At 54.8% G+C, this 13,407-nt stretch overlaps 1 protein-coding gene across 1 annotated transcript; it reads right to left on the bottom strand.

Moving 5' to 3' along the window:
* Positions 1-1,987: 1,987 nt before the first annotated feature.
* Positions 1,988-12,863, bottom strand: Rasd2 (RASD family member 2). The gene is made up of 3 exons (XM_005345370.2): positions 12,443-12,863; positions 7,598-7,877; positions 1,988-4,334 (listed from the first exon to the last, which is right to left on the bottom strand). The coding sequence occupies exons 2-3, from the start codon at positions 7,866-7,868 to the stop codon at positions 3,805-3,807; spliced, it is 801 nt and encodes a 266-aa protein (XP_005345427.1). The 5' UTR covers positions 7,869-7,877; positions 12,443-12,863; the 3' UTR covers positions 1,988-3,804.
* Between the last annotated feature and the right edge of the window lie 544 nt (positions 12,864-13,407).

Genomic DNA, 13,407 nt, shown 5'->3' with positions numbered 1-13,407 from the left:
GTTGCTATGGACCCGGTTTTCCTGGGTATTTGCTGGGTAACATCAAGTTGCTATGGACCCGGTTTTTCTGGGTATTTGCTGGGTAACATCAAGTTACTATGGACCCGGTTTTCCTGGGTATTTCCTGGGTATTTGCTGGGTAACATCAAGCAAACAACCCTACCTCTCCGCATCTGTTCAACCATCAGGAAGGGATCCAGTCCTAAGTTGCTTTACGGGAAAGATCCAATGAGAGAACAGGTCAAAGGTCAGCATGCGCTTAGTGAAGATCCCTTCCCCTCTATTCCCAGCAGCCTTTGCTGCTGAGCTGCTGTCAGGCTCCCATCAGTCCTCCAGGCCGTGATGCAGGCTGACGACTGTTTCCTGAGTGACAGATTCAAGGAGGCGGAAAAAGTACTTGCTGTTCAGGGTGCAGGCTTCTCTGAAACCTGATTCTCAGGGCTCATTTTAGAAGTCAGGGGACTTAACTGGCATGAGGTTCTCAGGCTACCTCAGTCTCTGCAGGAGGGGCAGCCTCCTAACAGCTCATTCTACCCTGCCCTAGGTTGCAGTTGTCTTCTTTGCTGTCAACCTCATTCTAGTGCCAGAACTGTGGGAGCAGGAAGGAGTGGAGAGAATGGGGAGGGGGGGAGCAGGGCATGGAGCTAGCAGGTTCCCGGTTATGCAAGGGGAGCTGTCAAGGCTTAGAAGGTTGTTCTGTGCACATGTGGCCCAGCTGGTCCCTGCCCACCCTGTGTTATAGACAGCGTTTGTTGAGATGGGATTTACCCAGAATCCCACATGGAGGATATGCAATGGTGGTGATGGGCTAGGATATAACTGGGATACACTGGGCAGGACACCCAAGGTGCAGCAGCTAGATAGTTTTCTTATCTAGCTCTCCCGGTGGGACAGCCAAGGCCATGACTATAGCAACAGGGAGTGGATACTTCCACGTCTCATTCTACAAGACACAAGACCGAGAGCATGCTCAAGCCACACTCAGAACCATATAAAGGGTAGCCAAGGCTTAGAGGAGCTAGATCTAGACAGGTAGGCAAGGTTCTCTCCACACCCCAACGGGGCCTAACCTACTTGTAAGTGTCCATCTAGGGATTGTGGCTCCCCACTGGGTTCCCAGCCCTGTGGGCAGGGTCCTTCTCCTATTCTTCGATCTCCACCTGCAGGCCCTGGCACCCTGCAATGCTCACAGCCACTTGCCAAGCTGAAAACTGTTCGCCCAGACTCAAAATCCTGTCCTCACCCATGCAGGAGTCAGGCACCCATGATCCAGAACCTTCATTTACGTGCCTATTGGGCAAGCAGTTGAGCTCTGTGCCTAATAGTTACAGAAGAAATGGGCCCCTGGAAGTGGGAACGGCCCAGAATGTTCTTAGGGTGGGCTAGCAACCATCACCTCCCTGCCCTTCCCTCTGCCCAGGAGGGGCACTCAGCCACATAAACACCACTCATGAGGTCATTCAGGGTTGGACATCTGTGCCTCCAGGTGCTGTCCCCAACCACATCCCATTCCTTCACACTTCACAAAGACTTACTGTTACCATTCAGAAAGGCATACATCCCCCACTGCCCTTCTGCGGGCACTGTCCACCATCCCTATGGACTGTGTTCTGTGTCAGAAGGTTGAACAGCATCTCTGCCCCCGCTCCCAGCAGAGACCTGGAGCAATCCCATCTTTTTCGTTTAGAGCCAGGAGACTCCCATTGACAGGCTTATCACTCTGGCAATCCTCCAGCCACAGCCTCTCAAGTAGCCAGGACAGTAGGCATATGCTCCTCAGCCAGACTCGATCATCAACAATTCTTGCAGACACTGGTGACATCACTGCTAATGACCACTCAGAGCACACACCATAGCAGGTCCAGACCCAGTTTCCTTCACTGGGTTTCATTCTCCCAAATTAGAACTTGAAGACTGTGATCTACAGGCAGACCTTGGCCCAGGGAGAAGCCCCTTCCACAGAAACACAGAAAACAAACATCAAGGGCACAGCTGCTAACAAACCAACTTTAATTGATAGTGTACACAAAGGTCCAGGCAGTGGAGCTTGGCCGGATGGGACCAGGCTGTACACCTGCCTGGAAAAGTGCCTGCTACACTCTCAGGTTTGGGGCTAGTGAGGAGTGGGGGAGTTTGCTGCAGGACAGAAGCAGGTGCTGAGGCAGCTGTGCTGAGCAGCAGGTGTTGCGGCGAGGACACAGGACCAGGTCTGGGGTTTGCTGTGCAGAGCTGGAGCCGAGATGCATTAAGGACAACGTACACAGCATCTATGGGTAACCTCAGTGATCACTGGGGGTCCAAACCCCTGCCACCAGGAGCTCTAGGAGGAGAGGGTACCACGCGGTGTGTGTGGACTCAGACTTTCTGGGCCTTGAAGGAACACACTAATAGATCCCTAGGGTTTGGGATAACCATCGGCCTCATTACTTTGTGTGTATGCAGGTACCATGGTGCCTGTGTGGAAGTCAAAGGATGACTTACGGAAGTTAGGTCTCTCCCCACACTACCGTGATGTCAGAGGTCAAACTCAGGTTGAACAGCTTGGCAGCAGGCGCCTTTACCCACTGAGCCATCTCAATGGGCCAGCCACGGTTGTATTAAAGGGACTAAAGACCACACGTATTAAGAACTGAACAGAGCCTTTGGTTTTCAGGGTCATGGTCATCCCTCACCTTACTCCTGCGTTGGGGAGAGCAGTGCCCAGCACAGCCTGAGCACCAGGAAAAGACCCACCTTGAGTCTTCCTGCCAACCTATCCTGGGCTCAGGCTCTCGGCTGCTTCCTCTCCTCCAGGAAAGGTGTTGCGGAAGGCACCGCAGTGGGCAGAGGCCAGAGCTGGGAACACACAGGACCTCTCGCTCTCTGTTGCCTAGCGCACAGGAAGCCCAGTATCCAGTGGGTGCTCGGCAGAGGCTTGAGGAGCTATAGCAGAAGAAAGCTGGGTCCAGAGCTCGGTCCTGGTCTAGCTAGGAGCGTGGAGGGGTCTAGAGAGCCCAGTCATCCTCTCCTGAGGGCAGAAGAGACACCCTGGCCTTCTGTGACTCGGCTGTTGTGGGTTCACTTGTAAGCTGCTGAACACAGCATAGGATCCAGCTGCACAGCCTGCCTGGAAGCAGGGAGGAAAGGGACCCCAGCTAAAGTAATGGATTTGAACTGGCCAAAGACAGGTCACTGGGCTCTTACCATACAAGGACTTCATGACTACTGCAAACAGAACAGAAAACAACTTCAAAACAAGAACAATGCCATATGGCGGAACCTGGGAGGAGCCAGGAGTCTGAGGAACATGGACCCATCACCCCCACCCCCCCACACACACACACTCTGTTGGCTCAATGTCAGGGTGGCCAGCGGCTAAGTTGGAGGGGTGGGTGTACACAGCTGGGCCAGAGGGCTGGGGCTGAAGACCCAGGAGGTTGATTTCTCCAGAAGCATAGAGACCAGATTGATCGACGCAGAGGGAGCAGAGGCCACCAGGGAATCAGGCTGTGACATCTGGCTAAGATGTTCTCATCCTGTGACTTGTACTGCACATCTTGCTTTGACGCAGGACTCCTGGTCTCTCTGCATTCCTCCTACTCTAAGGACACTCAAAGCTTGTCTCAACTTGAGTTCTGACATGTCCCCAAACGTGTCTCTGTCCTACCACAGAGGAGCCACAGACATAAGAACTCACAGGTGGCTAGGAATCAGGAGAACGGGTACAGTGTACATGCCTAGGGCCCTCGTGCGATGTGAGCAGTGGGAATCCTCGGCCACCTCCCTTAAGGCACTGCCCAAGCCCCCTCCCGATGTCCCTGCCTCTCACTGGATGCTGCATTTGTCCCTTTCTCGGGCCTGACCCTCCCGTAGGACCTTGGCTTTGATGTACTTGAGGTCACTGTTGACACTGGGACGGCGGGCAAAGGGTGAGACCATGCCATAGGCACCTGCGACCTTGGTGCGGCGCATACAGAAGGGTCGGGGATGGAAGGCCTCACCGTACTGCACAGAGATCTTATGGTGTAGTGCGGGGCTCATTTCGTGGGGCAGCTTGGCCATGCTGAACAGCACATAGAACATCTCGTTCACGTTTGTGTTCTTCTTAGCTGACACCTCAAAGTAGGCGCAGTTCTCATCCCCAGACACCAGCAGCTCAGCCTCCATGGCGGTGACCTGGCGGCAGAGCTCGCTGTGGTCATTCTTGTTCCCGCAGATCACCATGGGCAGCTCTGCTGCCTCCTTGGTCTTATTCTTCAGGCAGGACTTGACCTCTAGAATCTGCTTCTGGAGGCGCTTGACCTCATCGAAGGACTCGCGGCTATCTAGGCTGAACACCAGGATGAAGACATCTCCTGTGGAGGAAACAAGGCAATACTAGTGACACTCAGCAGAAGTCCCATCAGCTGCCTTTAGGAAGCTGGCAAACCCTGACCTGGAGGCATCTGCTATCACTGTCTCTGCTTGCCAGAGAAGAAAGTCAAGGCTCAGAGGGGCATCTAGGGAGAGTGCAGCACACCTAGCTGGGCTCAAATGTGGTCAGTCCTCCCTGTTTCATCAGAGGACTGTGGAGGGCCCGTCATCTCTATGGGGTTATACAGTGACTCTTAGAAAACTCCTGACTCATGAAGGTACGACTGGCCTTAGCCACACCCAGAGCAGGCATCAGTATTTTGGTAGGAATTCAGCAAGCATAGTGTCTCTATGTGGCAGACGATGGTGGTAAAAGGGGGCCCGGGTTTGCATCTTACCTCAGCTTAGCAACTGTGTGACCTTGAAGGGTCCGTATAACCTCCGAGTGCCTCAATTTCCCTCCCACATCATGGGAAAGAAACTTCCTGTGGGAGGGCATCTGAGCTAATGCATGCAGAGTGCACACACTCAGCCATGCCAGGCATCAATAATGCTCACGGGAATGGGCACCTGCTGGGAGCAGAGCACTGTGTGTGCCTGCTGTTCCTCGGCACCTCACAAAAACTCCATGGGGAAGCTTTTATTACTTTTCTGTTATGGGCGAGCCAGCTAGGGCCCAGAAAAGGCAAACAACCTTCCTAAAGTTACACAACTAAATGTGATCCAATCTGGTCCTCACCTGGCCTATGGCTGACAAACAGAATGTGCTCTCTGATTCTAGGAAGAGCCATGCGATAAGTAAGAGATCATGGCCCGTACTGCGGTCACCACAACACACTAATGGGGCCCTGAGTCTGACACAGTGACTAGGGCACACCCTGGGAGGGTCCAGGTGTGTGAACCTGCCCCCAACTGAGTCTGAGGTCACCTCAGAGTAACAATTTCATCCTCCAAGACCCTTCCCATCTTTACCTTCCCCTCTGCTCTGCAGCTTTGAGTATGGGTCTGAGGCCCCTGACTTGCAGACAGTGGCCCAGCCACTGGGTCCAGCAGAGCATCGCACATCCTCATCTTCCTCCTCCTTCTCTCTGGCCTCTATAAACATGTTCTGGTCCCTAGATTGACACATACCCAGCGTGAGCTAGTGGGTAAGGCTCAGAAGCACAGCAGCCCATTCTAGCCCAGCCACCTGTACCTGGGCCTGCACACACTGGCCTCCAGTGAGCTCACAAAAGGGCTGGATGATGAACTGTCAACTGCTCTGGCTCCTGCAGCCAAGCCTCACTCTGTCCCGTTAGACTAACCCTTGCCCCTGAGGACTCATAGCCTCCAAGTGTCCAAATCTGAGACTGCGAATGCCAGACATCTGAGCCTGGCCCGGCCAACCAACAGCTGCAGGAAAAGCTGGTGAGAATGAGCAACCCCGAGCAGCTCTTGTACCCAGACCAGGCTGGAAAATGAGGCCTGGCCTGGGCTGGTGAGCAAGCAAAGCAATAGACAGATGTGCTCAGAATGCGGTATGCAGGAAACAGACCAAAGTAAATGCCTTCAGAGGGTGCAGAATGAATGCCAATACACTAGTGCTGGCAAGGGATTAGGTGGCCACCTATACGTCAGGCCTGCGATGGACGATGTATGCCTAATAAGCACTGTCTGATGGAAAGCTTGTCTCTCCATCTCTTGCATAATTGAATAGTAACACTGAAGTATGCATATTTCTACCAGTGGGCATCCAGTCCCCTCACAGATAGGAAGAGCTCACCCACCACCTTTTGCAGGGAGCTGTCCTACACCCTCCTGTCCTCATAGCCACATGAGGAGCAAGGTCACAAACACACTGACAATGACACCACTATGCTATAGAGACAGGCTCAGGATCTGAGCCAGGCCCACCTGGGGTTCCTTAAACAAGATGCTCCCTCTCAGAATCTGGGGTGAAAGGGGTCCCAAGAGCAGTCTGGGACAGAAAAAGCTGTAGAAGGAGGGCCTGCTTGTTTGTCCTGACCACCCAGAACCGAAATAACCACACAGAAATTGTATTAATTAAACCACTGCTTGGCCCATATTAGCTCTAACTTCTTATAGGTTAACCCTTACATCTTAATTTAATCCATTTCTATTAATCTGTGTATCACCACAAGGTTGTGGCCTACCAGCAAAGTTCCAGCATGTCTATCTCTGGCGGAGGATCCATGGCATCTCCCTCCAACTCCGCCCTTATTTCTCCCAGCATTCAGTTTCGTCTTTCCCGCCTACCTAAGTTCTACCCTACCAACAGGCCAAGGCAGTTTCTTTATTCATTAACCAAGAAAAGCAACACACAGACAGAAGGATTTCCTACACCAAAAAGTGACCAGGAAGAGGGAGCTCCATGGCCAGAAGGGAGTCTGCCACGGGGCTCTAAATTAACCTGAGAGTAAAGAAGAAGGGGAATGTCTCGACATGGGACTGCTTTAGAAACTGTCATTTTGTATTTGCGTCTGTGTGTGTGCTGTGTTGACCACCAGTGCATGTGTTCCTGTGCACCAGCCACCTTGTTTTTTAAGAGTCTTCCACTGATCTAGAAATTCCTGATTAGGCTAGGATGGCTGGCCAATAAGCCCTAGGGATCCCGCCGTTTCTGCCTCCCCAGTGCTGGGATAGCAGGCGCTCACCACATACTCCGCTTTGGGGTAAGCGCTAGGGACCAAATGCTGGTCCTTGTTCTCAAACAGTAACTTTCCTGAGTTATCACCCCAGTCCCTGAGGGGTGCTTTCATGATGCTCTCTCCTCCCATCTCTGTCCAGGGATGTGCTTCAAGGCACCACTTAGCCCACAGTGGTCATACTAGAGACGTGGATAAATTCAAGACTGACTTCAAGGAATGACCAGGACAGCCAATGCCACATCACCAGGGGCCCCTGGTGGCCCACAGTCCTGTCCTTCTCCAGATGCTGCTCCCGGCGGAGAAGTCAGGCCACAGGGTAGGTCCCTCAACAGCCATCATAAGCTGTGCTTCCACCTGGATACAGGCACTTAACCCCTCTGCCTTGGCTTCCCCCTTGTAAATTGACAGCAAGCATTTGTCTCATAGGCTAGCTGTAAAGGTTAAACACACACCAAGCTCTAAGTTAAAGAGTGTCGATCACCAAGGGCCCTGATCTAGCAGCAGTGGGCAGCTGCAGGGCAGATGCTGCTATGGACCCCACCACCACTTGCCTGGCATGAAGCTGCTTCCCTATACAGAAGTGCCAACCAGCTGTCCTGTCCCTTCCATCGCCTCACCTGTGAGGATGGACAGCCTACGCATGGCAGGGAACGGGTGGTTGCCAGAGGTGTCCAGGATGTCCAGCTGGTACATGTCCCCGTGGATGTTGTACACCTTTCGATGAAAGTCCTCGATGGTGGGCGTGTACTGGTCCTCAAAGCGGCCGTTGAGGAAGCGGGAAACGATAGAGCTCTTGCCCACACGGGAGGCACCCAGCACCACCATCCGGTAGGAGTTCTTGGCAGGCACGCTGAGAGTGCAGTTCCCGCTGGACAAGGTCTTCATCATGGCTCGGGGCTGCAGCAGAAGTGAGGAGGAAGGTGTCAGGGAGCCTCCTGGCCTCCCCCCGGGTGGCCCTGTCTAGTTCTCTGTTTTCTAGTGTAAAACAGAAGCCATTGACCAGGGTTCTCGAGGGACCTCAGAATTCGAGCCAATCCCTCGTTCGTTCAGTCATACACGACCTCTGATCTTTTCGCTCCTCTTCCCAACTTGCTCACTTATCCATCCCCACACGCTTGAGCACAGGACAAACCATAGGGTCCCAGCCTTGCTGCTCACTGGGAGGAAGCTCTCCTCACACAACTGCGGCACTGGGCTCCACACAGCTGAAATTCCCAAAGCAGCAACTTCCACTAGGGGGCAGCCTTCTCTTACAGCGTCCACTTCCTTAGTCCACAACTGCTGGGATCCAGAGTCTGGTATGTGGCTCAGTAGTCAGTCCACATTTCTTAACCAAAGGGGTCCTATGGCTCTGCAGTTCTAATAGGAAGGAGGGAAATGCGGCAGTCCAGGCCTCTACCCTGCCAAACCCCGTCACCTCCCTGGATACACCCTGGACTCAAGGTTTGCAACAAGGTGGGCTCCTCTCATACGGCCTACCACTGGCTCAGTAACTTGTGCCTCTGAACTACCTGAGCCTGAGTGAGGGGGAAAGGGACTCAAGCCTCATGACTCCAAGGACTGGGGGTCTGGAGGGAAACCCAAAGACTTCTATGGGACTGTCTTAGCCTCAAGAAAAAAAAAAAAAAAGGCTCATGAGCTCTTGATCCAGGTGGACCTATACAGATTTCTCCTGCTTCAACAGGTCACCACGGGGCCATGCTCTGTTGTCTCAGCACCCTAGGGTCCTCCAGACTGAGACACGCCTCCACACCTTCGCTACCATCAACTTCTCCCCAGAAGACCCTTCTCCTCTAGTCAGAGCCCACCCTAAATGCCACCTCTCTAAAGGCTGTCGGCCTTCTCCTCCCAGAAGAACCACCTCCATGCCATACAAAGGACAGCTTGCTAACCCCAGAACTGTGTGTGTGTTCATAGGCCTGCAGAAACATGGGTGCTCCTGGCTGGCCACCACAAGTTGTGCAGGCTGAGAACTGCACAAAACACACCTTGAGAAGGCAAGTAGGGGCTGCATCCGCGCACAAGGGGCGTCTTCTTGAAATATATCTGTTCAGAGCAAGCTCTGCTGCACAAGCGTACTGCGCACACCGAGACTTGGGCCCAAAACCATTCTTCATCGTCATGATCAGACTATCATAGGGCCAGAGTCTGAGATGGCCACCAGGGCTAAGTGACAGCCTCCTGGGTGCAAGTCTCCAGGCAAGCACCCACTCTGATCATGTCTGCTAGCCTGCCTGCCTGAAGGTCCTTCACCTTCCCTAAAAGCCCTGCTTGGAGGTGGATCTCTGTAAGATCCAACCAGTCTGGTCTGGTCTACAGAGGTAGTTCCAAGACACCTAGGGCTACACGAAGAAACCCTGTCTCCTAAAACAAAAACAGAAAAGCTTGCTTGGTAACATTTGTCAATTTCTACAGTGTAAATGCTCCCAGCTGGCAACATGACCTCCAAGAATGAACGGCAGAGACAAACACAATGGGCCAGCAAACCGTGGACCCAGGCCTCCCATCGGAACCATCACTCCTGGGCCAAGCCCAGGTGTGTGCCAAGTCTAGGCTAAGTATAGAATAATAACACCGCTGACATTTATTTTGCAGTTAATATATGTCACAGTGTTGTGAGCGCCAGGCATACACCTGCTCCACTCCTCAGTGACCCAGAAGGGAGATGATGAGGACACTGAGGCACAAAGACGCCAAGGTGCTGGGAAGGAGGGTCTGCTCTGTGGTGTCTGTCCTGCACTTCAGGGACCACCTCCCATCATACACGAGCTTTTCTGCCCAGGCCACTATGGGCTATGGCATCTGCCCACTGATGAAGTGCTGATCCTAAAGTCCTTATGTCCCCCACTGAATGCATACCTAAAGCAGGCTGTGAGCCTATATATACTTTGTACTATGTACACAGAAGGTGCTCAATAAATGATCCCTGAGAGAGAGAAATTGCAGATGACTGTACCATCGGGCTCACCCAACCCTCTCACTTCCATCCCCCGCCCCATTCTGGTTATGAGACCTCCTCCCTTCATCCACTCCACCTGCCTGGCCCCTGGCTGCAATGAGAAGAATCCCACCCTCCAGTACTCCTGCAGGTCCCCCATCATGGCTTTGCCCCCCAGAGGTGCCCACCCAGTCCCGCAGAGAGGAAGGAGCCAGCAGGCACCAGGGACACTGCCGGCCTCCATTGTAGTCCAGACCTCCCAATACACAGTGACTGGAAGGGGGGAGGCAGAGAGCAAGGCAGGCAGCAATCAGAATGGACGGAGTGGGAGGGAGCAGGCATGAAGGCAGTGAAAGGCAGTTCGAAGGAGGAAACACCAAGGGATAGGGCAGGGCAGAGAGTCAGAAATTAGAGACAGTGGATCAGAGAGGGGTGGAGACAGAGGAACCCAAAGCCATCTGTGACAGCCGTGCCTCGGCCACGGCCACGTGGGGCTGTGTGAGGCTCCCAGATACCTGGAAGCCAGGTGACAGGGCCTCTGACTCCACCCCACAGGAGGCTCTGAAAAGGCCCTGTGGGCAGTCTCCCCTGTTGCCTGCCTGCTTGGCTCTGTTTCTAGCATGGCTGATCCAGTGGGAATGGACAGATCCCAAAACCCAGAATGGGGCGGGGGATGGGAGTAAGAGGGTTGCGTGAGCCCGATGTACAGTTATCTGCAATTTCTCTCTCTCAGGGATCATTTATTGAGCACCTTCTGTGTACATAGTACAAAGTATAGGCTCACAGCCTGCTTTAGGTATGCATTCAGTGGGGCCATAAGGACCTTAGGATCAGTACTTCACCAGTGGGCAGATGCCATGGCCCATAGAGACCTGGGCAGAAAAGCTCGTGTATGATGGGAGGTGGTCCCTAAAGTTCAGGACAGACACCGCAGAGCAGGCCCTCCTTGCCAGCATCCAAACCTGGTGGCCTAGAGAAGTGGGAAACTGTGTCAGCAGGGTGATGGGTGTGGAGCTGTCCCCACAGACAGTACCCACCATCAGCAGGCATCCATCATGCAGGGGCTGCCTTGTGCCTATGAGGAGCCTTCCAGGGGACAGGTGGGGACTCTGGTTCCCAGAAAGGTTGAGTCCACATAGCAGATGCCTGGCTGGGATTACAAGCAGGCTCCTCAGCTGTAGAGCCTGACCTCTCACCTCTACAAAAAGCCACCCCTACCTAAGTGGCCTAAACTGGAGTCTTCTCCAAACAGCTCTGACTCAGTGAAGCCCCAGGTGGCACTGGGCAGGGAGTGACCCTGTGACTCCTACTATGGTCCCTTTTCCTCTCTCCCCCTAGGCAGCGGGAATGGGCTTGCCCAGGACACTGCATACCCTGTCGGGCAGGTCACAAGTGTCATTCACTTTCTTCCCTGTATCCTCCATCTGCTTGATGGAAGCTAGACAGGTCAGACGAGGAAGGAAAAGTGGGTGAGAGTCTGAATGAGTTCCCTGGGTGCAACCCAGAGCCGAGGTCACCACACCAGCCCACTGCATACTCCCCAAGAGCCAGGGTGGCAATACCACCCCATTGCACAACTGCAGTCTCTTAGGACACACACTCTGGGGAGTCTCAGAGCTTCACAAAGCCACCCTTCCCATCTTGGGGAGCTCAGGAGGGCAGAGAGCAGGGGCGATCTGCTTCTGGCTAACAAGTTCTGCTTTGTGCCAGCCCAGCAACTTGGAGTGAACTGGTCTGCTCACTCAGCTCGCCCCTCTGTTAAAATCAGGTAGAACCAAACCCAGCACGGTCAGGTACCCAGAAGCTTTCCCTTCAATACAGGGCTCTTTCCTCTGAGGCAGTCTCTCTGAGCAGCTGTGGGCCACCTGGCTGCTCCCAGTAGTGGAGGACCTGTAAGGACCCCATTTTGTCTCTCTGAGGCTTAGTGGAAACCTGAATTAGAGGCTCCAGGCCCTGTCCTAACTCCCAGGAGTTCCCTTCCTCATTCTCCTCGATCCAGTGGCCCGGGCTGGGCAGGAGACTAAGGCCTGTCAGAGGCCCATAGACACTGGCCAGCTGAGTACAGGAAACCCTTTTGGTAAGGGAATCTTACGGGAAATGCTCCGAAGCTCAAGGGACTCCAGGCAGGCAGAGGACCCCTGATCTTTCTTCCTCTGGAGAAGCCCTGCAGAGGAGGTTAAGTCTAGGGAAGGTAGGTGCCTCTTCCTCTTTGAGCCTCAGTTGCCTTCTTTTTAAAATGGACTAGCTCTTGACCTAAACGAAAGCACTCAGAGACAAACGAAGCCCACAAGGGCTCAATAAAGCCTCTTACCTGGGCTACGCAAGAGGCTAGAAACCACCTAAAGCAGGCGAGGCGCCTCGTGAGCTTAATTCTCTACGTGGGTAAAGCATCTGGACACGTAGTGGGTTCCGTAAGTTTCCCTCGTCATGAAAAGCCAGCGTCACTCAGCTTGCGTTCCTCTGGCCAGTCGGCAGCCCCACTCCACCTAGCTAGCTCCTCCGTTCCACTGGGTGTCTCCCTTACCTGGGAACAGCGGGCCGGGCCCTGAGCACGGCTTGAAGGGCTGCCTGAAATCTCTTGGAGATGAGAGGAACCGCCTGCCGCTCCGGCCCCCGAGTCTCCCGGTGTCTGCGGGGGCTCCAGGGTCACTGAGTACGGATCCTCCTGCGCGCGGCGCTCCGAACTGGACTGCGCGTCGGGCGAGGAGATGCCCAGAGACGGAGCCCCATGGGTGGGCTCCGAGAGCTCAGCGGGGCCAGGGCGCTGGGCTGGCTCCGGCTCGCCGCCGGCGGCCCTGCCCTGCCCCGACACCGGTGACTCCGGTTGAGCCAGGTGCACGGAGGTTTGGGGACGACCAATGAGGGGTGTCCCCGTCTGGGGCTCCGCGCTGGGGGGAGGAGGGAGGGTTGAGGGGAGGACGACTCTGGGGATGAAGGAACGGACCCCGGAGACTCAGGGGGTCCTTTGGAGGTGACGACCGGTGCGTGTCTCCAGCCTGGGAACCCGCCTGGCCGCTTACGTTGCCTTCTCCTCAAGCGGTGGCCGTGGGCAGGATAGAGGGGCTGCGCTCCGGGCCGCGGCCTTCCCGGCTGCTTGCAGTCCTACAGTTCGACCCTCGTGGAAAGGATAGCAGCTTGCTTGCTCCTCGCCAGGCGCTGCTAGCTCAGCTCAGCGTGCGTGTAGGAGGGGGCCCTGAACGCCGCCCCAGGGCTCACCAGCTCCAAGTTCTCCCGAAGCCGGCGCCGCTCGGCACCTCACCGCCTCTCCTCTCCCCAAGGGAGGAGAAGTTTCTTGGAGCTGGCTCCTCCCTCGCCCTCTCCTGCAGGTGAACGCTGCTGTTCGCCTCGGGGCGAGGTCTCCGAGTACTCCCCTGGTGGCCCAGGCTCTGGCTCAGGGGTGCCTCCAGCGCCTGCCTCGGGGATTCTCGTGCGACGCGTCCTGAGCCCACCTGCCCAGCGCGGGCGTCTGGCCTCCTGCACCCCGCCCCC

This window comes from Microtus ochrogaster, chromosome 4, assembly GCF_000317375.1.
Source record: "Microtus ochrogaster isolate Prairie Vole_2 chromosome 4, MicOch1.0, whole genome shotgun sequence".
Classification (NCBI taxonomy): domain Eukaryota; kingdom Metazoa; phylum Chordata; class Mammalia; order Rodentia; family Cricetidae; genus Microtus; species Microtus ochrogaster.
Note: the sequence above shows the minus strand (reverse complement) of the source record. Positions and strands in the feature narration are given on the sequence as shown.

Excerpts from the sequence above, each read along its gene's own strand:
- Rasd2 (XM_005345370.2), bottom strand. The coding sequence starts at position 7,868 with ATGATGAAGACCTTGTCCAGCGGGAACTGCACTCTCAGCGTGCCTGCC. Across the intron at positions 4,335-7,597 it reads TAGGCTGTCCATCCTCACAG|GAGATGTCTTCATCCTGGTG; the intron begins GTGAGGCGATGG and ends TTTCCTCCACAG.